Raw genomic sequence first — 26,475 nt, 5'->3', positions numbered from 1 at the left:
CAGGAAATATGTGAGACCTTTATGAATAAATTGTATTTGGGAATGTTGAATATAAATTTATTAATGCTTTGCTGCAGTAAAGAATAATGTATTAATAATTCATAGATAATAATTAGAAAATAATGCTTTGTTTAAATTAATATATTCTCCTAATATAATTCAAATTAAAAATGCCAAAGTATCACCTCTTTTGGAACTTAACATTACTCTAAATTTACTCCAGGAAAATAAGCAAATGAGAATATAAGAAATGTTCTGAAGTATAATCGTAATGAGGGAAGATAAGCTACAGTTTTGAAGATAATACAGTATACTGTAAAAATGGATCAATGGTGCAGAATTTACAGCCAAGAAAAAGATTAATAATTATATTCTAGAGGAAGCACAGTAAATGAGGAAAAGAGAAATTATGATATTGAAACAATTAATTGGAAATCTGTTTAGATTAGAGCTTAACTTTACATTTATACACCAGCGGTCTTTAAATGAATTATACAGCTGAACATTAAAAAGAAATATTAGGGTATGCCTATTTTCCATTAATTAAATTAATAAATAAACCAAAACAGAGGAGGAAAAAAAGAAACGTTAATCATGAAAAGAGAGATGAAAGAAAATAAGTTATAATGTAAAAAATCTCTGGTAGGAGGACTTTCTACACTTAAAACCTGGCAGTAGACAAACATTCAAAGAAGATTTAGTACCTGTCCTCCTCAAACTATTTTAAAAAATTGAAGAGGAGGGAACACATCCTAACTTATTTTACGAGTCTGGTCACCCTGATACTAAAACCAGACAAAGACAACACACAAAAAAGAAAATTACAGGCCAGTATCTCGTGAACATAGATGCAAAAGTTCTCAACAAAACATTAGCAAGCCAACTCAGAAATTAACCCACATACCTATGGTTAACTAATCTTCAACAAAGGAGGCAAGAATATACAATGGAGAAAAGATAGTCTCTTTAGCAAGTGATGTTTGGAAAACTGGACAGCCACATGTAAATCAGTGAAGTTAGAATACTTCCTCACACCGTACACAAAAATAAACTCAAAATGGCTTAGAGACTTAAATATAAGACGTGACACCATAAAACTAGAAGAGAACATAGGCAAAACCTTCTCTGACATAAATCATAGCAATGTTTTCTTAGGTCAGTATCCCAAGGCAAAAAAAAAATAAAAGCAAAAGTAAACAAGTGGCACCTAATTAAACTTACAAGCTTTTGCACAGCAAAGGAAACCATAAACAAAATGAAAAGACAACCTATGGACTGGGAGAAAATATTTGCAAACAATGAGACTAACAAGGGCTTATTTTCCCAAATATTCAAATAGGTCATACAGCTCAATATCAAAAAAACAAACAACCCAATCAAAAAATGGGCAGAAGACCTAAACAGACTTTTCTCTAAAGAAGACATCCAGATGCCCAACAGGCACATGAAAGGATGCTCAGCATCACTAATTATTAGAGAAATGCAAATCAGAGCTACAATGAGGAATCACCTCACCAGTCAGAATGGCCATCATCAAAAAGTCTACAAATAATAAATGCTGGAGAGGGTGTGGAGAAAAGGGAATCCTTGCCTACAGTGTTGGTGGAACTGTAAATTGGTGCAGCCACTGTGGAGAACAGTATGGAAGTTCCTTAAAAAAACTAAAAATAGAGTTACCGTATGATCCAGCAATCCCACTCCTGGACATGTATCCAGAAAAGATGAAAACTAATTCAAAAAGATACATGTGCCCCAGTGTTCATAGCAGCACTGTTTGTAATAGCCAAGATGTGGAAGCAACATAAGTGTCCATCGACAGATGAATGGGTAAAGAAGATGTAGTGTGTGTGTGTGTGTGTGTGTGTGTGCGTGCGCACACACACATACAATGAAATATTACTCAACCATAAAAAAGAATGAAATAATGCTGTTTGCAGCAACATGGATGGATCCTAGAGATTATCATACTACATGAAGTGAGTTAGAGAAAGACAAATATATGATATCACTTACATATGGAATCTTTTAAAATGATACAAATGAACTTATTTACAAAACAAAAACAGACTCACAGACATAGAAAACAAACTTCTGGTTACCAAAGGGGAAAGCGTAGGTGGATAAATTAGGAACTTGACATTAACAGATACACACTACTATATATAAAATAGATAAACAACAAGGTCCTACTGTATAGCACAGGGAACTATATTCAATACCTTGTAATAACCTATAATGGAAAAGAATGGGAAAAAGAATATATATGTGTATAACCAAATCACTTTGCTGTACATCAGAAACTAACACAACATTGTATGGGGCTTCCCTGGTGGCTCAGTGGTTAAGAACCTGCCTGCCAGTGCAGGGGACATGGGTTCAAGTCCTGGTCCGGGAAGATCCCACATGCTGTGGAGCAACTGGGCCCATGTGCCACAACTACTGAGCCTGTACTTTAGAGCCCGTGAGCCACAACTACTGAGCCCGTGTGCCACAACTACTGAAGCCCATGCTCTGCAACAACAGAAGCCACCACAATGAGAAGCTCATGCACTGCAGTGAAGAGTAGCCCCCGCTCACCGCAACTAGAGAAAGCCGGTGCACAGCAATGAAGACCCAATGCAGCCAAAAATAAATATAAATAAAATAAATAAATTTAAGAAAAAAAGAAACTAACACAACATTATAAATCAACTATATGTCAATTAAAAAAAAAAGGAAAAATATGTTAGCAAGCTGAATCATAAAAGGATCATAGACCATGATCCAGTGTGATATATTCCAAGGATGCAAGGGTGGTTCAACATCTGTAAATCAACATGATACATTAACAAAAAGAAGGATTAAAAAACATATGATCGGGCTTCCCTGGTGGCACAGTGGTTGAGAGTCTGCCTGCCGATTCAGGGGACGCGGGTTCGTGCCTCGGTCCGGGAGGATCCCATGTGCGGCGGAGCGGCTGTGACCGTGAGCCGTGGCCGCTGGGCCTGCGCGTCCGGAGCCTGTTGCTCCGCAGCGGGAGGGGCTACAACAGTGAGAGAGGCCCGTGTACCGAAAAAAAAAAAAAAAAAGAGCAGAGGTGCTGAATAGACATTTTTCCAGAGAAGACATACAAATGGCCAACAGGCATGTGAAAAAATGTTGAACATCACTAATTATTAGAGAAATGCAAATCAAAACCACAGTGAGATATCACCTCACACCCGTTAGAATGGCTGTTATCAAAAAGGCAAGAAATAACAAGTGTTGGAGAGGATGTGGAAAAAATGGAAACCTCATACACTGCTGGTGGGAGTGTAAATCCGTGCAGCCACTATGGAAAACAGTATGGAGATTCCTCAAAAAATTAAGAATAGAACTACCACATGTCCAGATATCCTACTTCTGAGTATTTATCCAAAGAATATGAAAATACTAATTTGAAAAGATATATGCACCCCTCTGTTCATTGCAGCATTATTTACAATAGCCAAGATAGGAAAACAACCTAAGGTGCCCATCGATGGATGAATGGATAAAGAAGGTGTGAGATATATATATATATATATATATATATATATATACACACACACACAGTGGAATACCATTCAGCCATTAAAAAAAAAAAAGACGAAATCTTGCCATCTGTGACAACACAGATGGACCTTGAGGGTATTATGCTAAATTAAGTTAAGTCAGGTGAAGAAAGATGTACCTTATATTTTCACTCATACATGGAATATGTTTTAAAAATTAAAAGTAAAATAACTGAACAAACCAAACCAAACACACACATGGATACAGAGGACCGAGTAGTGGTTACCAGCGTGGCAGGGTAGTGGAGGGAGTGTGAAATGGATGAATGGAGTCAACTGTATGGTGATGGATGGAAACTTAAACTTTTGATCATGAGCATGCTCATGAGTGTATAATCCTTAGTGTACACAGAAGTAGAAATATAATGTACTCATGAAACTTATATTATGAACCAATATTACTCTCAGTAAATTTTTTAAATGTTCAATGTGTTATCCATAGCCTCATCTATATCAGTAGTAAAAAGTGTTGAATAAGAGTTTTTAAGATTTTAGCCCTAGACACCAGGAAAAAATGTTTTAAAATAAACATGAGAAGACATTTAGAAAATAATTTTGTTGACAACTTTATTTTCAGATTTCTAGTTTGAGATGTAAGTTAACATTTTTATATGTCTGTCTCACTTTTTCTTTCTTCTCAGGGATCCATCTGTCTCTAAGTCTATAGAACGAATCTTTAAAATCTGGGAAGATAGAAATGTATACCCAGAAGAAATGATTATGGCGTTAAGAGAAGCTTTGAGTAAGTATTTTTTCTCTCCTAAAAGAAAGATTGAGTCATTGTTCAGTCTTTAAAATTATATATATATATTTTATAGATTTGGTCCTTTTGCTTAATAACGAAAAATAAACTTTTGGACCTGGCCCTGTTTGTTTAAAATTAAATAATTGTAAAAATCGGTTTGCATTAAAATTTAAGTAGAATTGGTTTGGGGAGGGTTGAATTTCGTTTTTATTGACTAAAGAAAGTAAAGCATATTAAGTGATGTTGACCATCTAATTATTTTCCTGCATTTGCTTTACTTTAGTTGAGTGCTTTAAACTGTTCATCTTTTGTGTTTAATAATTACTGCCCTGTCCTCTTACTTATGGGACAATTTTTGGACAGGGTTTCAGTTTTCAGTAAGCTGTTGGGTAGTAAGCATGTACTGGCATTCTTCGGTCTCTCTTTTGGTTTAGATTTGCAGTAAGTTGTGTACTGGTGTTATTTAAATTACTTAGTTCCTATGTATTAGATACATGTAATTAAGTCATTGAATAGCAGTAGGTGATATCTGATACCATGACCATAATTTGACTAGAAATTTGCTTTAAAAATAGCATCTTCTAAGAAGCTGTTAAATTCTTCATTTGAATGTGTTACTGGTGTTTTTAAGCTTCTACCCTATTCTCAAAATTTGTTATTTCATTGATGTAAAATCATGTTTATTTATCAGCTTCTTAGATCTGGTGGGTGTTTTTATCTTTTTATAAAAATGAAAGAAAAGGAAAGAAAGAAACAACACACAGTCTCGGATTGCCTTTTTCATGCTTCAACTGAAGTGGACAGACAGAACAGCTTCCCATAACGCCAGATTGCAAAAACTGAAATGTTTTCCAGGTACCACTTTCAAAACTCAGAAGCAGCTGAAAGAAAATCTGAACAAACAACCGAATAAGCAGTGGAAGAAATCACAAAGTAAGGAACAAAATCTCAACTAATATAAATTACCTCCTCTTTTTGGAGCAGAAGAAAATGTAGACCATTTGACATCGTACCTGGCATAAACCATGGGCAAGCCTGTGTTTTCCAGGCCTGGGAGGCTCCCAGTGACTTGCACTAAACAAGCCATCATGGAGTTACTTCTTTAAAAAAATAAAAATAGAACTACTTTTAAACAAAGGAAATGCAGAAAAAGGGTTTAAATGAGTGAAGATTCAAGAGTAGTTGGGGGATTGAAAGAAGAAAAAAATACGTGATAGTACCCAGGCTAACTTTCAGGTTCAAAGATATGTGAAGTTAGAGGCAGCTGGCATTAAACAACAGAGCTGAAGAGGAGACTAGGCATTAAGAAGCCTTTGTGTGGGAGCCATGAAATCCTTCAGATTTGGGGATATACTCTACCAGATTAGACATGGGCCTCAAATCCTGGCCAGAAGCTCATTCTCTAACAGGAGCTCCTGCTGTGTTTATCATGTTTACCCAGCATGAGATCAAGGGAGTGGAATACTGCATGTGATAGGCTGCTGTGGGCCAAACTGAGGAATATTGAGAAAGACTTGAAGGTGTGGAGGGAACAAGGTAAAAGACAGTGAGAATTGGGAGGTGAAACAAGACACTTGGGATGGTTTTGCTCCAGCAAGCATGTGATATTCATCATGATTAAGGGAATCCTCTCACATCCTTTTGGTCGTAAGTTGCATGCTTAGGAACAACAAAAGTCATCATTTCAGCCAAAGCTCAACCACAGGGGTATTGTACTTAGAACTTTCCTTGCCTATTTTTGCTATGAATTGAGTCAGCAGAAAAAGAAATCCAGAATTAAATACATAGGAATAGAGTTGATGCTTCTAAGTAAATTTTCTTCAGCCAGTACGCAGGATTAATTGGATGTCCTGCTCCTGAACACTCTTAATTTGAGGTGTTAAGATCCTCTTACACTCAGACTAGGCAAAAAGGTACTTCATGTATCTCAGTATCTCCAAATCAATAATTCTAGGACTTCAGACTTCAGGGTATGTTGGAGGTAAGTAGGTTAGACCTATCTAAATAGTGTATTTTTATATTTACCATGCTTGGGAGTGTTCAAATTTCATATTCCACTATTTATTCTAGGAATTATACCATGATTTAAATGTGCATGTTCGACATATATTCAAAGAGTACACCCTTAACTATAAAACTGGAAATTTTCCTGAATATTAGTCAACATTTTGTGTCTATATTCTTAAATGACCTTTTGTTTAATTCCAACAGCATCCACGAATCCAAAAGCTGCTCTCAAGTCTAAGATAGTTGCTGAATTTCGAGTAAGTTACAGAATATGTTCAACATGCCAAAATATTATTCACCCCTTTTGTGTTAGCTTTCTGTATAGTCCATCCTGAAAGATTTATTTTTATTCAGTTATACATCAGTTATATTTTAAACATGTTCAGACTGTCTAAAACTTAAGAGTTTTATCTGTATCTCTAAAGGATGAAGTATGCTTCTTCTGAAATATCTATTACCAGCTGAATTTTGTGTTGAATCCCAACAAGGGATTCATCTTTCTGTAAAACTATTAAATTAAAATTTGCTTAAAGTTAACATAATAAGACCGTTTATCTAGTTAAAATTTAAAGAAGATATAAGTGGACCTTTGTCTGTTTCAATCTTAACTCTGTATCCATAAATTAGCTTTGAATAAATAAGGAAAAGTTTCTTTTAAAGTATGTAACTGAAAATATGGTTTTGACATGAGAATTGATGTTGATATTTGATATCCCTGATTATGAGGAAATATGAAGGGTTTTTGCCTCTCGTGGCTTTGTTAGGTTTTATTCATGTTTTACTTCAGTGTGGAAAGGTAGAATAAGTGGATGATTTCATAAATTAAATATGACCCTGGTCTGTGTTCAGTCTCAGGCCCTCATTGAAGAGCTGTTGCTGTACAAGCGCTCAGAAGATCAGATAGAATTGAAAGAAAAACAGCTGTCAACTATGAGGGTGGATGTGTGCAGCACAGAAACTCTCAAATGCTTAAAAGGTAATACCTACATCCCTTTAAATAGAATAAGTTGGATTTTCTTTCTAGATATGTCATCTTCAAGTGATCAGACTGACTTCTTGCATAAAGACCTCACATTATAGAGAATAGTTGTGGTACCTCTTTCCCAGGTGGTGATTTCATGCATGTCAATTTCATAAGTAAATTCCTAGCCTTCAAATTGTACACCTTAAACAATGTTATATGCCAATTATATCTCAATAAAGCTGGAGAAGAAGTAAATTTAAAAAAAATTTTTAAATAAGTAAATTCTGTCCTTTTCCCCACTTCTAGTCCTTTCTTGATGTATTGGATTATGGTAGGGGTATTTCACATGAGTGATTAACTGGTTTGGCTGTGCTCTTCAATAAGGTCACTGTAGGGAATTCCCTGGTGGTCCAGTGGTTAGGATGTGGCACTTTCACTGCTCTGGGCCTGGGTTCGATCCCTGGTCAGGGAACTAAGATCCTGCAAGCCACATGGTGCAGCCAAAAAAATAATAAATAAGGTCACTGTAATGCCTCATAAAATCTAGTGACTTGCTCTCTTTTCCTTACATTGTAGATTATAAATAATAATCATTAATGTATTAGAATGTAAATCTCATGAAAGTAGAAATTATCCTTATTTATTCTTGCTGTATCCTAGTGCCTAGAGCAATACCTGGCACATAATAGGCATTCGATAAATATTTTTGAAATAATGAGTAAATGACTACCAGCTATTTGTTTTGGCACCTATTTTGTTCTTGTACCATGCTTTAAATTTAACATATGTTATCTAATTTAGTCCTCACAACAACTCAGAAGCATGTTAAAAACCTCTGTTTTGGACATGAGAAATCTGAGGCTTCATAAGGAGATAAGAAGCTTGCCCAAGTTACACAGCTGATAAAATGCAAAGCCTAAATTTATATCCACACCTAAGGCCATATTCCAACATCACTGGGAAAAAAGTACTTAGGAGAGTAAGAAACAGTTTACAATGTCATACAATGTTACTATTGTTGAAAAAGAATTCATGGTACTCTTGTAATATCAAATTACCAGAGATCTTCAGATAGAAAAGAATAATCTTTAAGCCTGATACACAAAGAAGTCACTTTATCTTTATTTTTCTTTTTTTTCTTTCTTTTTTTTTTGCGGTACGCGGGCCTCTCACCACTGTGGCCTCTCCCGTTGCGGAGCACAGGCTCCGGACGCACCGGCCTAGTGGCCATGGCTCACGGGCCTATCTGCTGTGTGGCATGTGGGATCTTCCTGGACCGGGGCACGAACCCGTGTCCCCTGCATCGGCAGGTGGACTCTCAACCACTGCGCCACCAGGGAAGCCCTATCTTTACTTTTCTGAACCTCTGTTCTTTCAGCTAAGAGATATATCTTATTATAGTCTATAGTATAAAAGTTAATGGTATAAGTGTACAGAATTGAGCCTCGTTCCATTATTCCTAAGTAGCAGTGTGACATCAAATTTGTGAATAAAAGCAGTCAACAAACATTCATTTAGTTGAACTTTCTTTCTTTACCTTAATTACAAGTGCCTTCATCATGCACTCTTGTTTCACTACAGCAGGATCACACAAACCATTTAAATAATCTGTTTTGTGATTTTTGTGATTTAGAGAAGATTCTTTAAGGTGTAACTATGAGACTAAGAATATTACAGAATACTTCCTCTTGTTATTTTAGATAAGACAGGTGGGAAGAAATTCTCCAAAGAATTTGAAGAGGCAAGTGCCAAGCTGGAGGAATTTGTGAATGGACTAGATAAGCAGGTGAAAAATGGGCCCTCACTAACAGAAGCACTTGAAAATGCTGGAATTTTCTATGAAGCACAGTACAAAGAAGTAAAAGTGGTGGCCAATGTAAGTAATGATTAAAGCTGTCTTACATCAATTGCTTACCACATATCTGTGACTGTTTATATGTGTTATCTAACTCTATTAGGATAAGTATTATTATCTCTAGTTCACAGATGAAGAAGTTACTTTTATTTTTATAAATTTATTTATAAATTTATTTATTTTTTGGCTGTGTTGGGTCTTCGTTGCTGTGCGTGGACTCTCTCTGGTTGCGGCTAGCGCGGGCTACTCTTTGTTGCAGTGCGGGGGCTTCTCATCGCGGTGGCTTCTCTTGTTGCGGAGCACGGGCTCTAGGCGTGTGGGCTTCAGTAGTTGCAGCACGTGGGCTCGGTAGTTGTGGCTCGCGGGCTCTAGAGTGCAGGATTAGTAGTTGTGGCACACGGGCTTAGTTGCTCCGCATCATATGGGATCTTCCGAGGCCAGGGCTTGAACCCATGTCTCCTGCATTGGCAGGAGGATTCTTAACCACTGCGCTACCAGGGAAGTCCCAAAGAAGTTACTTTTGAAGAGGGTTAGTAACCTTGTACAAGGTAGTATTATAGCTAGCAAGTGAAGGTGTCTGAATTAAGACCTAGGTCTTTTTGATGCTAAAGCTCATGAATACCCTGACCATTAAGCTTTGCTAAAGCCTTATGTCTTAGTGTTTCAGTGGGAGTGTGCCAAGTTACTGTTACGGGATATAAAATTGGGCAGAAGTATGTATATATATATTTTTAAACCCAGGATACTAGATGGAAACATTGTTTCTGAATTTCATCAACTCAATTAAGGAACCTCTTTCTCCCCACCTCAACTGGAAGAGGGGTTGATAATTAGACATTTGTCTAATGGCCCCTGAAAGAAACTGTTTTGTACTTTATTTTAATTTTTTTTAGTTTTAATCACTATATATGGTTATAAAAGTATATAATACTTTAAGTACTTTTTTTTTTTTTTTGGCTGTACCACTCAGTTTGTGGGATCTTGGCTACACCACCCAGTTTGTGGGATCTTAACTCCCCAACCAGGGATTGAACCTGCGCCCTCGTCAGTGAAAGCAGGGAGTCCTAACCACTGGACCTCTAGGGAATTCCCAATATATAGTACTTTTTTTCTTTTTAATATATTTATTTATTTATTTTTGGCTGTGTTGGGTCTTCGTTGCTGCGCATGGGCTTTCTCTAGTTGAGGCAGGCGGAGGCTACTCTCCGTTGGAGTGTGTGGGCTTCTCACTGCGGTGGCTTCTCGTGCAGCATGGGCTCTGGGTGCACGGGCTTCAGTAGTTGTGGCGCACAGGCTTAGTTGCTCTGCGGCATGTGGGATCTTCCGGGACCAGGGCTCAAACCTGTGTCCCCTGCATTGGCAGATGGATTCTTAACCACTGCACCACCAGGGAAGTCCCCAAGATATTCATACTTTTAATTTCTGATTTCAACTCCACTACTCACTCCACTTTTTTATACTCATCATTTCCTAGATCAAAACTTCTCAGGGATTCTGCAAGACAGGTCAGCTCCTTTCCCAGGTATAACTCCCTTTCTGCATACTCCTAACCTCATTTTTCTCTACCCTGCCTCATTACTTCTTACTCTTACAAAACCTTTTCCTTGTTACTGGTTTATACCTTTGTGTTCCTTTACTATTCATTTTATAGGAGTCCCAGGAGGGAGAGACACTGAACAGGAGTGATTAGTTTACCATTTTTACTCAAAAGACCATTTTATAATTTTTGAGAAGTGAACCATCGTTACTTATTTATGAAATTATATAAAATCATTTAGTCTGCTTTGGAGGATCCTTAGCAAATGGCTGGGAGAAGTTTGTTCAGCAAGCATTCATTGAGCACACATAATTGCAATTCTGTGTAATAAATGCTATAATGAAGGTAACTATAGGGTGCTAAGAGAACAGATTGAATAGGTACTTTAGCTAATTTGGGAGTGGGAATGGAGGATATGGAGAAAATTTTTCCCAGAGGAGCTAAACTCTGAAGTTGCAGTAATTAGCTAAATGAAAGACCATATTCTCTGAAGAGCATTTTCAAAGCATGGGAATGAAAGAGAGCATGGCAAAATTGGTGGACCTGAAAGTAGTTTCTTATAGGTAGGCATTTATGAGGAAGTGATAAATAAAACTGGAGAGGGAGTCAAGAACATGGTCCTGAAAGGCCTATATTTATTCTAAGGTCTTTGAATTTTACCCTGAAAGCAATGGAAGGCAGTTGTAGGATTTTAATTTTGCCGATGATGTGATCAAGTCTGCATTTTGGAATCAAGATAGCAGAATGGAGAATAGGAGACTATTAAAGGTAGGGAGACAAGTTAGAAGGTTATTGAAATAATCCAGGTTGGCTTTTGTGGAAACAGTTAAACCTTAAAGCAATGTTCTCAAAAAGATTTTGACCACAGTCCGTATGAAAGAAAGATTTTACATGGAAACTAAGAACCATACACACGTGCACATATACAGCAAAAGTTTCACAAAATAAAACTTACTCTTGTTATATGCAGTACACTGGGAGATATTCTTTCTTCTATATTATTTCATTTCCTATACTTTTTCTAATTTTTTAAGATGAATATTTAGATAATTGATTTTCAGCTTTTTAAAACTATGTATATTTAATACAGTAAACTTCCCTCTAAGCTGCATCTCACAAGTTTTTTGTTTGTTTTTGGCCGTGCCAGGTCTTAGTTGTGGCATGCGGGATCTTCGTTGTGGTATGCGGGATCTTTTAGTTGCGGCATGCACGATCTTTAGTTGCGGCATGCAAACTCTTAGTTGAGGCATGTGGGATCTAGTTCCCTGATCAGGGATCGAACCCGGGCCCCCTGCATTGGGAGCTCGGAGTCTAAGCCACTGGACCACCAGGGAAGTCCCACATCTCACAAGTTTTTATACTTAAATGTGTCTTTTACAAACAGCATATAGTTGGATCTTGGTTTTGTTTTATGCTTATTGTTTTTTAATCAAATCTGGCACTCTTAACTTACTGCCTTAAATTAAATTATCTTAATTTAATATTACTATCTTAATATTGTTATAATAAAACCTTAAATTAATATTGTGTTACTTCATGTATAATGTAAGAACCTTAACAGTAGTAGGATTCCCTTCCCCCAGGTCTTTATGCTATTGTTAACTATTTTACTTATGTATATTTTATATAGTATAATTTTTATTATTTTTCTTAAACAGTGAGTAGACTTTTAAAGAAATTAAGGGGGAAATAGTCTTTTATATTTACTATTTCTGGTGTTTTTCATTCCTTTTTGCAGATCCATGTTTCCCTCTGGGATCATTTTCCTTCAGCCTAAAGTCTTTAACATTTCTTATAGTGCAGGACTGTTGGTGATGAATTTCTCAGTTTTTGTTTATCGTAAAATGTCTTTATTTTACCTTCATTTTTGAGAAGTGTTTTCACTGGATAAAGAATTATAAGTTGGCAGTTTTTTTCTTTCGTTACCTGAAAATGTTTCCTTACCTGTCATCCCTTGAGAAGTCAGCTGTGCCTAGATTTCTTCTTTGTACTTATCCTGCTACAAAGGGATAAAAGGGGTTCACTGACCTTTTTGGATCTGTGGTTTGATATTGTTCATCAGTTTTAGAACCTATTCGACAATTATCTTTTAAAATATTCCTTCTTTTTCATTCTCTCTCTTTTCCTTCTGGGACTCCAGTTATACGTCCCATGTGTTCTTAGATTTCTGTCTGTTCTGTTCATTCTTTTTTCTCTCTGGACTTATTTTTGGCTACTTTATATTTACTTGTCTTCACATATTTTTTGTTCTACTAAGCCCAGTCTGCTGTATTTTTCAGTTCTAGAATTTTCATTTCGTTCTTTCTTAGAGCTCCTTTTCTTTGTTGAGATTTCCCATCTATTCATCCATTCTTCATCTTTTCCTAAAAATTCTTTAACGTAGTATTTGTAATCACTGTCTTAAAGACCTTCTATGTTAATTCCAGTATCTGGGTCATTTCTAGGTATACTCCTATTGACTTTTTTCTGTGATGTGTGTGTGTGTGTGTGTGTGTGTGTACTTTAATCATACCTATATATACTATGTTTGCTTGTCTAAGAATTTATTTTATAGGAGACCTTCTGGGTGATACTTGTGGAAACTGTGAATTGTATCATTTTACCTTTAAAAAGTGTTGAGGTTTTTTTCTGGCAATCAGTTAAATTATCAGTGGATCACTGTGATGTGAAGGCTTGGTTTTAGGTTTGTTTGGACATAACCCTTAGTCCTGGGACATGATCCTTACTCCTAATCAATGGCCTTTGTGGGGTTTTAATAGGAAGTGAAGGTGTTTACTAAGCTTCTCTAAATTGACAGTGCATAAACTCTAAACTCTTTGCCTGGCACTGGGCAGCTGCTGAAATCACTGCTTAGGTCTTTAACTTCATAACTTCCTTGGAGATAGCATCAAAGGAACTATTTCCACCATTCAGATTTATATGTTTATATGTTTTTATTGTTATATATCTTAATTATACACATACATATTCTATAGTTGTTTTATGTAGTCAGTATTTATTTAGTGTTATTAGCCTTTTTATTTTACTGCATTTGATTAATAGCATTTGCTATTAATATTTTCTCTTTATCTTTGGTTTTCAGTAGTTATACAGTGATGTGCCTAGGTGTAGTGTTCTTCGTATTCATCTGGTTTAGGGTTTGCAGAACTTTTTGAGTCCGTGGTGTATTAATTTACTAGGGCTGCTATAACAAAGTACCTGAGAGTGGGTAGCTCAAACTACATTAATTTATTGTCTCATACTGTAAGGCTGTAAGTACAAAATCAAGGTGTTATTAGCAGGGTTGATTCTTTCTGAGGGCTGTGAGGGAAGATTCTGTTCCTGGCTTCTCCTGTTTAACTTGTAGATGGCTGTTTCTTCCCTATGTCTCTTCACATTGCCTTCCCTCTGTTTCCAAATTTTCACTTTTTTGTTAAGGATACCAGTCATATTGGATTAGGGCCCATCCTAATGACCTTGTTTTAACTTGATTACCTCTGTAAAAACTCTGTCTCCAAATAAGGTCACATTCTGAGGTATACAGTTAGGACTGTCAGTATATGATTTGAGGGGCACAATTCAACCCATAATGAGTAGCTTAATGTTTCTTATAAATTTTGGGATGTTTTCTTGCCAAGTATTGTTTCTATTCCATTATATCTCTTCTCCTCCTGGAGCTCTGTTAATTTGTATACTAGATCTCATCAGTGTTCCAAATGTCTTTTTATGTTAGTGTCTGTATTTTCTATCCTTTTCTCCTCGGTGCTTCCCTTCTAGATATTTTCTATTAACCAGTCTTCTAATTCATTAATTTTCTCTTATGCTGAATCTTATCTATTGTTTAACCCATCAGTTAATTTAGTTGGCTTATTTTTCAGTTCTAGAATTGCCATTTGATTTTTCTTCAGAAATAATTGGATTTTTCTGGTAAAATTCTGTCAGTCTATTTTCATTTTTTCCTCTCTCATTTTTTTTCAGTCTTCTTTGTTTTATTTTGTAACACTCTCAAACTTAAAGAAATAACTTAAGTATATTATGAAGACCTTTTTGTGGGGGGGGAGTCATGTGAAAATAAGTATAACTGATTCACTTTGCTGTACAGCAAAAATGAACACAACATTGTAAAGCAGCTATACTCCAATAAAAATTAATAAAAAAAGAATGAAGATAAGTAAATATATACATAAATAAAAATAAACACACACCCCCAAAAAAAGAAAAAAAGTTGCTGACACCCCATTACCCACAAATATTTTCATGAGTATTTTCCTCCAAGACAATTACTTTCTCCTTCATAACCATAAGGTGTAGCTGTTTAATCATGAAATTGATACATTTCATGCATTATTATCTAATCCTCAGCCCCTATTCAAATTGACCACTTTTTATAACAAAAGCTCCTGTCCAGAATCAGAGGTTTCATTTATTGCATTTCCGTTTTCCATTGATCTGGAACAGTTCCTCAGTCTTTTCTTTAATTTTCATGACCTAAATATGTTTGGAGATTACAAGTCAAATAGTTTGTCCAGTGTCCCCCAATTTGGATCTATATGATGTTTCTTTGTGATCAGATTGAGGTTATATATCTTTAGTAGGAATATCACAGAAGTGATTGTGTTCTTCTCATTTCATCCTTTCAGTTAGCACACAAGTTTGATTTGTTTTACTACCTGTAACATTCCCTTTCGTATCTTATTAGTGTGGCATCTTCCCAGCTTGTCCACTGAAAAGTTTTCACTTGGTAATTGCTGTGGGTTGAATTGTGTACCCCAGAAGATAATGTTGAAGCCCTAACTCTCTGGTACACGTGAAAATGACCTTACTTGGAAACAGGGTCTTTACAGATGTACTTAAATTAAGATGAGGTCATTAGGATGAGCCTTAATCCAATATAACTGGTGTCCTTGTAAGAAGACGGAAATTTGGATACAGATGCACACAGGAATAATATCATGTGACAACCAAGACAGATATTGTAGTGATGCATCTGCAAGCCAAGGAATTCCGAGGGTTGATGGCCACCACCAGAAGCTAGGAAAAGGCAGGGAAGGATTCTGCTCAGTCGTAGAGGGATCATAGCCCTGCTCACACTTTGATTTTGGACTTTTAGCCTCCAGAATTATGAGACAATAAATTTCTGTTGTTTTAAGCCACTCAGTAATAAAGTACCACAACACTAGGAAACCATACACTAATTAATAAGTGTCTTGTGGGGAGGTGTTTTGAAACTATGCAAATATTTTGTTCCTCTTCAAAGTTTCAGTTTACTCATTTATTTATATCAGTATGGACTCAGTCGTATTTAGTCAGTGTTCTAATTCATTACTAACTACTGATTCATTGCAAAATAATTATTTTGATGCTCAAATTGTCCCAGTGGGAGCTCCTTTCAAGCCACTTTCCGTGTTCTTTTGACATATCCCCATCATTTTTTGAGCATTTCCAGGTTCATCTTGCACTTTTCTGTCCAGCCCGGGAATCAGTCATTTCTCCAAAGAGCCTTGGTTCCTTTTAGTGAAAAACCATATTTTGTAAACCAAGATCTGAGTACTAGGTGTACTTATTATTATTGGGATATCACTGCTTCCAGACCATATCAGTGTACAGAGGTAGGAAATGTGTGTGTGTGTGTATTTAACCTGTATACACACATTTACATCTATATATATTTCTGTATCTGTCTATATATGTCGGAAACCATGAGTTCACACTATTATCTCCAATCCCAGTCTAACACTACAAGGTTCATTCTAGTTTTCTCCGTTTCCACATTTATAATTGCTTTTTCTAAAAATGTAAAATCTTGCTCCCCTTATCTTCAACATAATCACTTATTTGATCATTGCCCATGTGTATAGCCAGTTTTCCAGCACTTCCATCCCTCCCAGCCATCTCTGTTGGCTTTCTTTTTATCTAACTTAGGCTTCAACATCCCATGCAGTGCCTTCCTCCCATGCAGTCATTTTCCTCACCCTATTTTGGCTCCGTTACCTAACCTAGGCGACCAAGGCTTCCCTTCAACTCTTGCTAATGAATTTTGGACGGAATTGTTCAAGATGGGATTTTCTATATTTTCTTGAACGTATAAATCATAGCTATTTGGGTTTTGCTAGGTAATTCCGATGTTGGCTATACTTGTTTTGAGTCTGTTCATAGTGTCTGTCTTTTCTTTCATCTCTTGGCATGGAATACTGAACATTGTATATGAAAATACTTCTGGAGTCTCAGTGATTTCTCTTCCTGCAGAAAGGATTCACCCTTTCCTTTGCTAGGCAGATATTGTGAGAGCTTATCATATATATTTTTTAAAATTTATTTATTTTTTATGTATTTATTTTGGCTGCGTTGGGTCTTCATTGCTGTGCACAGCTTTCTCTAGTTGCAGTAGGCGGGGGCTACTCTTCACTGCGGTGCACGGGCTTCTCATTGCAGTGGCTTCTCTTGTTGCAGAGCACAGGCTCTAGGCGCACAGGCTTCAGTAGTTGTGGCACGCGGGCTCTAGAGCACAGGCTCAGTAGTTGTGGCACATGGACTTCGTTGCTCCATGGCATGTGGGATCTTCCCAGACCAGGGATCAAACCCGTGTCCCTTGCATTGGCAGGTGGATTCTTAACCACTGTGCCACCAGGGAAGTCCAAGAGCTAATCATATTAATCAAATCTGAAACTTAACTGACTTCAGGCTGAATTGCAGTTTGGGCAAACTTTTGATTTCCTGTGGTTCATCCAGCTTCTAAGTCACAGATTTTTCCCACTGAGAGCCTGCAACATCACTAGGGCCCCTCCATCACTGTGTGATTTGAATGCTAATCCTTGTCTCTTCTGTACCATGAGTCTATGTTTAACTCCGCTTTGCTTTTCAGAATTTTTCTGCTTGACTTCTTTAATTCCGTCTTAAGCAAGCTTCATAATTCAGCAAATATCTTTTTTTTTAATTGGAGTATAGTTGATTTACAGTGTTCTGTTAATTTCAGGTGTACAGCATAGTGATTCAGTTATACATATACATATGTTTGTTCTTTTTCAGATTATTTTCCCCTGTAGGTTATTACAGAATATTGAGTAGAGTTCCCTGTGCTATACAGTAGGTCCTTGCTGGTTATCTATCAGCAAACATCTTGAAGGAAAAGCCATAGCATATTGTTGAGCCAGTTCTGTCCTTCCTCTTTCATCAAAATTTTGGCCTTTCTAATTTTTTCTAATTTATCTCTACAGGCCAGCAAGACTTTTAAAAGTTCTCCTTTTTTCTTTATATTATTTAGTAGTAACCCTCTGCCTTTTCCTTTTGCCTGAATTCTCAAATTCTTGCCTAGATCCCCAAAATCAGCAGGACCCTGAGAGAAAAAGCAGCTGCAGAATGTCAGCTTGACTCTCCTCATGGTTTCCCCCTCTTATAGAATTTGCCACTTGGGTTTTTGTTGCCTTAGCACTCTACAGTACATTCAAATATGTGTGTGTGCACGTGCGTGCATGCGTGTGAGTGTGTATAGATATGTATGTGTATATATCTGGCTTTTCTAGTTGTTCTTGATGGGAGCATTTGCTGTGCTATAAACTACTCAATTATGAAACAAAATCTCAATTCTAGCATATTATTTGCCGTTCCACTCCATTTTTAAAATAATGCTTATTGTGCAGCCAACCAGAATGATGCCACAATCTAATGTTCCAAGACCCTTAACAAAAAAAAGAAAAAGACACACAGCTTCAAGGCACTGGCAATTAAGATAATCAGATGAATAGGATTTAAGCCAGATGATCAAGGTTAACAACAACAGTAATACATTGTATTGATTGTATGTACCCTTGATATGATGTGATGACAATCACACTTTACCTCTGTGGTCTTCCTCCCCAAAACCCATAACCCCAGTCTAATCATGAGAAAAACATTAGACAAACCTCAGTTAAGAGACAGTCTACAAAACACCTGACCAGTACTCTTCAAAACTGTCAAGTTCATCAAAAACAAGGAAAGTCTAACAAACCATCACAAACAAGAGAAGCCTAGGAGATGTGACTACTAAATTATGGGATCCTGGAATGGAAAAAGAACATCAGATAAAAACTGAGGAAATATACATAAAGTATGGGCTTTAGTTAATAATAATTATCAAAATTGGTTTATTAATTGTGACAAATGTATCATGCTAATGTTAGGTGTTAATAATAGGGAAAATTGGGTGTGGGTTGTATGAGAACTCTATTTTATCTTCACAGTAATTTTGTACACCTAAAACTTTTTAAATAGTTTCTTTTTTTAAAAAAATCAATAGTATTTAACCTCTCAGGCTATGCTTTATTTATTGATTTGATTTTTGTCTTCTTAGTCATTGCTGTATCTCCAGTACCTAGAAGAGTGGCTAGCACATTTAGACTCTTGATAAATATTGGTTGCTTGGAGAGATACAGCGGAGCAAGGGAGGATGAATTGCAGATAACTTCTAAGTCTCTAACTTGGGCAGCTGTGGATGGTAATATTGACTTAAGGGATATAAAAAGCAGAGATTGGAAACTACTCCGTGCTTGACAGATGATATTTTCTTGTTTTATACCAGTGATATAGTTAATAATAATGAAGAAATCTGATCAAGTCACAATGGTAGCTTCTTGGTTACTTCTCAAAGGAGTAAACTCTTCTTTTTCTTTTAGGCATATAAAACCTTTGCTAATCGAGTGAACAATTTAAAGAAAAAGCTGGATCAATTGAAGTCAACCCTTCCTGATCCTGAGGAATCACCAGTCCCTTCCCCAAGCATGGATGCTCCCTCCCCAACTGGCTCTGAGTCTCCTTTTCAAGGAATGGGAGGTGAGGAGTCCCAGTCACCAACCATGGAGAGTGAGAAATCTGCCACACCTGAGCCTGCAACAGATAATCGTGATGTGGAAGACATGGAACTCTCAGATGTGGAAGATGATGGGTCAAAAATCATTGGTATGTTCTATATGATTAGTAGACAACTTGCTCCTTATCTGTTTTGCCTTCCCCACCAATAAATCTATCACAGGCAGGTATTAAAAGATGGTTTAATCCTCATAAAATTAGAACACCAAGGTAGTAGTATTGTCTGTAGAGCAGTGGTTCAGGATTTGGTATGCCACGTACGTTGGGAATCATTGCTTAAGATCTGTGCTGTTCAGGGAATTCCCTGGTGGTCCAGTGGTTAGGAGTCCGTGCTTCCGTTGCCAGGGACCCAAGATCCTGCAAGCCACGTGGTGTGGCAAAAACAAAAACAAAACAAAATACACACTGGATTCTAGGAACTTGGTGCTTTAAAAAAGAGTGAAAATATCTCAATAATTGTTTATATTTATAACTTATTAAAATGAAAATATTTGGGCTATATTGAGATAAGTAAAATATATAATTAAAATTAATTTTACCTGTTTTTCTTTTTTTGATATGGTTACTAGAAAATTTAAACTTACATATGTGGCTTGAATTACATTTCTTTTGAGCAGCACTGCTCTAAAGGGAGGGCCACTTATGCTGGAATTCCTTATTCTCTGTCACTCTTGACCTTCAAGATTCCAAAGCCACATTTTGTTAACCACACTTTCAGAATTAATCTGGATTGGTGAATTGTTTCTCTGACATCCCCAGCTTTTATAATTATTCTTATTAGGCGGTTTGACTTAGGTTGAATTTAATGCACTATCCACATAGTGCATTGCCTTTAAATACTTTAAAGTATTAAGAGGAAAGTATTGCAGAGGCATCAAGAGTTAAAACATTGCATTAGTGCCAGTGCCTGATTGCACCCCCAGTAGACCAATTTCAGGAGGCCAAAGGATAATACATTAACATATGTACAGAGTTTCTGTTTCTTAGAAAGCTCTCAGGTTAATAATGGCAAAGAAAAGACAGGACAATTTATGACATAAATATTACTGAAAGAACACAAATGTGTACCAAATAATAACATGCTTCCAGAAATGTACAAATTTAATAACAGATACTAAGAAGATGTAAAGAAATCATTAAATGTAAGATAAAAGATGCATTTGGGGAATTCATTTTAAGCAGCTATTAAAGGTGGGAAGGTTCATAAATTATAAAGAGCATGACTTTTTAAAAAAATCATGAAGTGAATGATTTTTCTCTAAAGCATAGTACTTTTTAGGAAATATAGGACATGTTGGAAGCAGAGTCTGGAAAGTAGTAAGATGCAATACTATCTCTTTTCTTTTTTTAAACAGTAGAAGACAGGAAGGAAAAACCTGTGGAGAAGTCAGCTGTATCCACTGCTGTACCTACAAAGCCAACAGAAAGTATCTCAAAGGCCTCTTCATGTACTCCAGTGCCTGTGACCATGACAGCAACCCCACCTCCTCCAAAGCCTGTGAATACTTCTCTTCTCTCCCCTACTCCAGCACTGGCTTTGCCAAACCTGGCTAATGTGGATCTGGCAAAGATCAGTTCCATCCTTAGCAGCCTGACATCAGTCATGAAAAATACTGGTAAGTAGCCCTAGTAAAGAAGATAAAAGGCTTATTTCCACCTTTCTAATTGAACCATCAATCTGGGTTTTTTTTTTTTTTAATTAAAAGTAACTTTTTAATTAAAAAATAAAAATAGGGATTTCCCTGGCGGTCCAGTGGGTAAGACTCCATGCTCCCAGTGCAGGGGGCCTGTGTTCCATCCCTGGTCGGGGAGCTAGATCCCACATGCATGCCGCAACTAAGACCCAGTGCAGCCATAATTAATAAATAAATACATACATACATACATACCGCTACGTGGTCATCGTAGAAACATTAGAAGATAAGTTAAAAGAATAAAATATCCATAATTCTGCCATCCCAAAGGAAACCACTTGTGTTTAACCTTACAAGTGTGCGTGTATGTGTGTGTGTGTGTTTTGGGAAATAAAATGTTAGTAATAATTTTTCTTTCAGTAATTGAAGCATATTGCGTATACAGTCGGTCCTCCATATTCACCGGTTCTGCATCTGCAGGTTCCACGTCCAAGGATTCAACCAACCATGGATTGAAAATATTTGGGGGAAAAATTTTTTCAGAAAGTTCCAAAAAGCAAAACTTGAACTTGTCATGCCCCAGCAACTATTTATATAGCATTTACGTTGTATTTACAACGATTTATATTGTATTATGAGTAATCTAGAGATGATTTAAAGTATATGGAAGGACGGGGACTTCCCTGGCGGGAAGAAGAAATAGGTTCTCTGGTCTCTTTCTATTGGGACTCTGAAAACTAGTAAATACATATGAAAAAAAATAACCTAATACTTATCTAATTTAACAGTGTTCCAAGTAGATAGGAGCAAGTCTTAATCTAATTTTCAGGTCTCGGTGCTTTGACTGCCATGGCCCAGGTTTAATCCCTGATCAGGGAACAAAGATCCCGCAAGCCATGTGGCATGGCAAACAAACAAACAAAAATAAAGTATATGGAAGGATGTGCATAGGTTATATGCAAATACTATACCATTTTATAAGGGACTTGAGCATCCACAGATTTTGATATATTCAGGAGTCCTGAAACCAACCCCCCATGGGTACCGAGGGACAACTGTACTCTTTTGAAAGCAACTACTTAAAATTTAACTACATATCATGGATGTTTTTGTAAGTCATTAAACATTCAGCTATATCATTTAATAGCATTCAATAATTTATGTAAGCCTTTATTATCAGAACATCTAGTGTGTTTCCAATTTTTCGCTGTTATAAAGAATACTGTAATGAACAACCTTGATGCTAAAATTTTATGCACAACCCTTCTTAAAAGGGTTGATAAGTATATGGGACTTTTTGTAATGGAAGATTTAATGAAGATAAATAAAGTAGAGCTCCTCTACATGCTCATCACTCATCTTCAACACTGTAAACACATGGCCAATCTTGTTTCTGCTATGCCCTATCCAATCCTGATTATTTTGAAGAAAATCCCGATTATTTCATTTCTTCATAAATAGCTAAGTATTTCTAAAAGATAAAGACTCCAAAAAATTCAGCATATAGGTTTTTAAGTCTTTTCATGTTATAACTAAAATGATCTCCAAAAAACGTACTATTTTATGTACCAAGTATATGAAAGTTCCCATTGTTCCTCAACCTCTCCAACCTGTTTTGTTTTATACTTTGTCAAATTCAGTCTTAAAAAAATTGTTTGTTTGCATTCCTTTGATTAAAGATGTGGTTAAAATTTCTTTCATATGCTTATCATTTTTTGTGTGAAATACCTGTCTATATTTTTGATTGTTAAAAAAATCAAAAATCATTTCTTCTTTATATACCATTTTTCCTATGTTAAGAATCAACCCAGTATTTTAAAATGTAAAAATGTAAAGATTGCTTATATAACCCTCATTTTAAAGTCCATTTCAAAAGGAAATAACTTACTCATCACATAGAATTATGCAGTGGCCCAGTCTGATCATAATTAGCCAGCAATATCTATTGAGCACTTAGAGGAGTCTGAGGTGTAGGTTCCATTTGGTAGAGAAAAAAGAAATAGGTTCTCTGGTCTCTTTCTCTTGGGACTCTGAAAACTAGTAAATACATATGAAAAAAAATAACCTAATACTTATCTAATTTAACAGTGTTCCAAGTAGATAGGAGCAAGTCTTAATCTAATTTTCAGATTTTTTCTTTGTACAAGATGGACAATTTGTGGATCATTCACAAAAGAATTCCTATTGAACATACCATACTCAATTAAGTGACTGGAAAGTATCGTGAATTTATAGGTCATTTTGAATTTCATTTTCTTGAGTTAATCTTTCTGCCACCAGGGGTCAGTCCTGCATCAAGACCTTCTCCAGGAACTCCTGCAAGTCCCAGCAACCTCACCAGTGGTCTGAAAACACCTGCACCTGCCACGACAACATCTCATAACCCTCTAGCAAATATCCTCTCGAAGGTGGAGATCACCCCAGAGAGCATTCTGTCTGCTCTTTCCAAAACCCAGACACAGTCAGCCCCTGCACTGCAAGGTAAACTGACATGCGCTAGAGGGACTTGAATCGTGAATGTTTGTCTCTGGCTTAATCCTGGATTCCATTTCTGAGGAATCCAAAGCTATGAAATGTATAATACAGTTAATTCATTATTCTCTTTATCATGTACAAACTGACATTTATAGAATTCTGAAATGTCAAAGCTGAAAGAGACTTTAAATATCCTCTAGTCCGATACCCTCCTCAGGTGAGGAAATTAACACTCAGTGAGGTGATGTGACCTGCTTAAGATCACACATATGTCTGTTCAGTGAAGAGCTGAGACTAAAAGCCAGATTTCTTGACTGGAGTCCAGTATTCTTTCACTTAAACCATGTATCCCAACCTCTTAGTATAAGTTAGTACATGTTGAGTTCTACACATTTTAATGTTAACTGAAGCTAAAGACAGTAAGAAAGATCAATCTATCAGAACTCTTATGAGACATGATTATCTCTTTTTTTATGTCCTAATGTTTTATAGAGGCCTCTATAGATATCGTACCTTTTTTTATTTTCTGCCTAGCTATTATCGCTACCTTATTTGAACCTGTCTCTTCACCTTTGCTAATTATCTTGTTTTGTGCTAAAACCATCTGCTTCTAACATTTTTTCATAAAGCTTACCTTGCTCTTTGTTCTCAGACCCTCCAGATACCAACCTCAGTATAATTATGCAGTGAATTACAGCTTCAATATAGTGACTTACTCTTTATCAGTAGTTCTCAACCGGGAGCCTCCAGGGGACATTTGGCAATGTCTGAAGACGTTTTTGTTTGTCACAGCTGGGGTCGGGGTCGGGGTGCTGTACCTCTAGTGGGTGGAAGCCAGGGATGCTGCTTAACCCTACAATGCATAGGACAGTCCCAACAACAAAGAAGTATCCCGCCCAAATGTCAGTGGTGCTGAGATCCTGCTTTATATGAATAGAGAGCAGCAGTACAGGTATCTGTTAATTTTCTTATTTCCTAAACTGTTCTGTAAGTGTATCCGCCAGGCACTGTATTATAGTGAGCTTTGTCTTACCATGTAAGAGAATTTTGTTACACATAACTAAGTACTGTGAAATAGTAATCCACAGCTGTACATACTGGAACCAGCAAAAGAATTAATGATGATGCTACAGTGCATCTCATACTACTGATTTCAGGGATAATTAGTTTGAGAGATTGGCATGTTTATATGATTTCTCCTTTCCACTCCCTCTTCTATCACCATCCTACAGTTACAGTAAAATTTTTGAACTCGTATTTTAACTTCTTATATAGATATAATACTTAGATCTTAAAGAAGAAGCCTTTTTTTTCAGCAGATTGTAACAATAGTATCATGTGGACCTTCTCATCAGGCAAAATTTGAACAGAACTAGGTGTGTTATGACAAAATGAAAAGTGGGAATCTCAGGAAACAAGCTTTGTGGAATAACAGGGCAGTTTATATTACCTTTCAGTTCCTATGGAAAGTGGAATTCTCCTAGCCTTTTATTATTTTATTTTATTTTATTTTATTTATTTATTTTTGCGGTACGCGGGCCTCTTACTGTTATGGCCTCTCCTGTTGCAGAGCACAGGCTCCGGATGCACAGGCTCAGCGGCCATGGCTCACGGGCCGGGGCACGAACCCGTGTCCCCTGCATCGGCAGGCGGACTCTCAGCCACTGCGCCACCAGGGAAGCCCCTCTCCTAGCCTTTTAAAAGAACTGTGTCCGGCAACTTAAATAGATACATTTCTTCAAAGACCATAAAGGAAATCTCTTAGAACTTTGCTCTGAATCACCCACAGCCCTTATTGACTGATTTCAGCACAAAAGAATGACTTCAGTAGGCAGAGGCCATAGACTATGGTTTAAGATTGAAGAAAATTAATATTTAGCGGTAAGAGATTATTTCAGCCATTACCAGAAATCTGAGTAGTATCTTTGTTAAGAAGATGGTCTTCTGAAGAATTTATTTCACAACAGCTGAAAGATAATACTGAAATATCTTTTTTAAATCATGATATTATCATATCTCACTTTCTAGTGCTTGAAGACTTCTGGTTTTGGTAAGAGCAGTTACTACTAAGAATTAAATCAAACTGTTAGGAAGGGGAAAATTATATAGCCAGGGACCTTTTTGGAAATGAAACATGGATTTTTTTTTCAGGAGGATAATAACTGAAATAATATTTCAATTATTTGGATATTATCAAACACTGGATAGTAATAAAAGCCGTGCATCATTATTTAGAAGTTGATGGCATTTGAAAATGTCACAAGGATGGAGCAAACTTAAAATTCTTAAGACCTTAAATCTCTTAGCAAATAAGGATAAAAATTGATATTTTGAAGAAACATTAATTGAAGTATCATGAAATATTATTTTCTTTCACATATCGTTATAAAGGAACAGTTTTAATGTATGACTGAAAGCTGTAAATTCAGGTGAAGTATACATAAACTTTTCATTTGTGATCAGAAATTGAGGAGATTTTCCAAAATATGATTGAATATAAAGGACCTTCTGTTATCTCTTTATCAAGTATTTTTCCAAGCATTTTTCCGCAAGAGCAGTTTGCTTTGGTGAACTTTAGTCTTCTTTGCCCCAAAGAATTCTTTCTCAGTGCTTCTGAGAAGGTTTTGTCTGTCAGTGAGTGGGGTTGAATCTCATCAGTGTAAGCCTGAATAATCCTTGAATTTTCCAAGCTATAAGAAGGGGATTGTATGTTTTCTTGTGAAAGAATCAGTGCCCCAATGGTCTAGCTGTATAAGCTTTGTGGTGTATGTTTGTATATTTATTATTTTTACATTTTACAACTAAAATTTTTACAACCAAAGCTCTGTTTCCCCAAAGATAACACCAGTGTGGCAAGAGATGC

At 36.5% G+C, this 26,475-nt stretch overlaps 1 protein-coding gene across 4 annotated transcripts in view; it reads left to right on the top strand.

The window, feature by feature from the left end:
* RPRD2 (regulation of nuclear pre-mRNA domain containing 2) overlaps positions 1-26,475 on the top strand; it is an 81,895-nt gene that overhangs the window by 48,161 nt on the left and 7,259 nt on the right. For 2 of the 4 annotated variants that reach the window (XM_024765787.1, XM_024765788.1), the window contains exons 3-9: positions 4,214-4,314; positions 6,529-6,581; positions 7,174-7,300; positions 8,989-9,164; positions 19,311-19,593; positions 20,859-21,119; positions 23,418-23,618. In XM_024765787.1, the coding sequence (XP_024621555.1) occupies positions 4,214-4,314; positions 6,529-6,581; positions 7,174-7,300; positions 8,989-9,164; positions 19,311-19,593; positions 20,859-21,119; positions 23,418-23,618 (1,202 nt within the window). Of the gene's footprint in view, positions 1-4,213; positions 4,315-5,172; positions 5,251-6,528; positions 6,582-7,173; positions 7,301-8,988; positions 9,165-19,310; positions 19,594-20,858; positions 21,120-23,417; positions 23,619-26,475 lie in introns of all 4 variants that reach the window. The other 2 variants (XM_024765786.1, XM_024765785.1) reach the window with 2 other exon arrangements.

This window comes from Neophocaena asiaeorientalis, unplaced genomic scaffold, assembly GCF_003031525.2.
Source record: "Neophocaena asiaeorientalis asiaeorientalis breed wild unplaced genomic scaffold, Neophocaena_asiaeorientalis_V1.1 scaffold474, whole genome shotgun sequence".
In the NCBI taxonomy this organism is placed as follows: Eukaryota; Metazoa; Chordata; class Mammalia; order Artiodactyla; family Phocoenidae; genus Neophocaena; species Neophocaena asiaeorientalis.
Note: the sequence above shows the minus strand (reverse complement) of the source record. Positions and strands in the feature narration are given on the sequence as shown.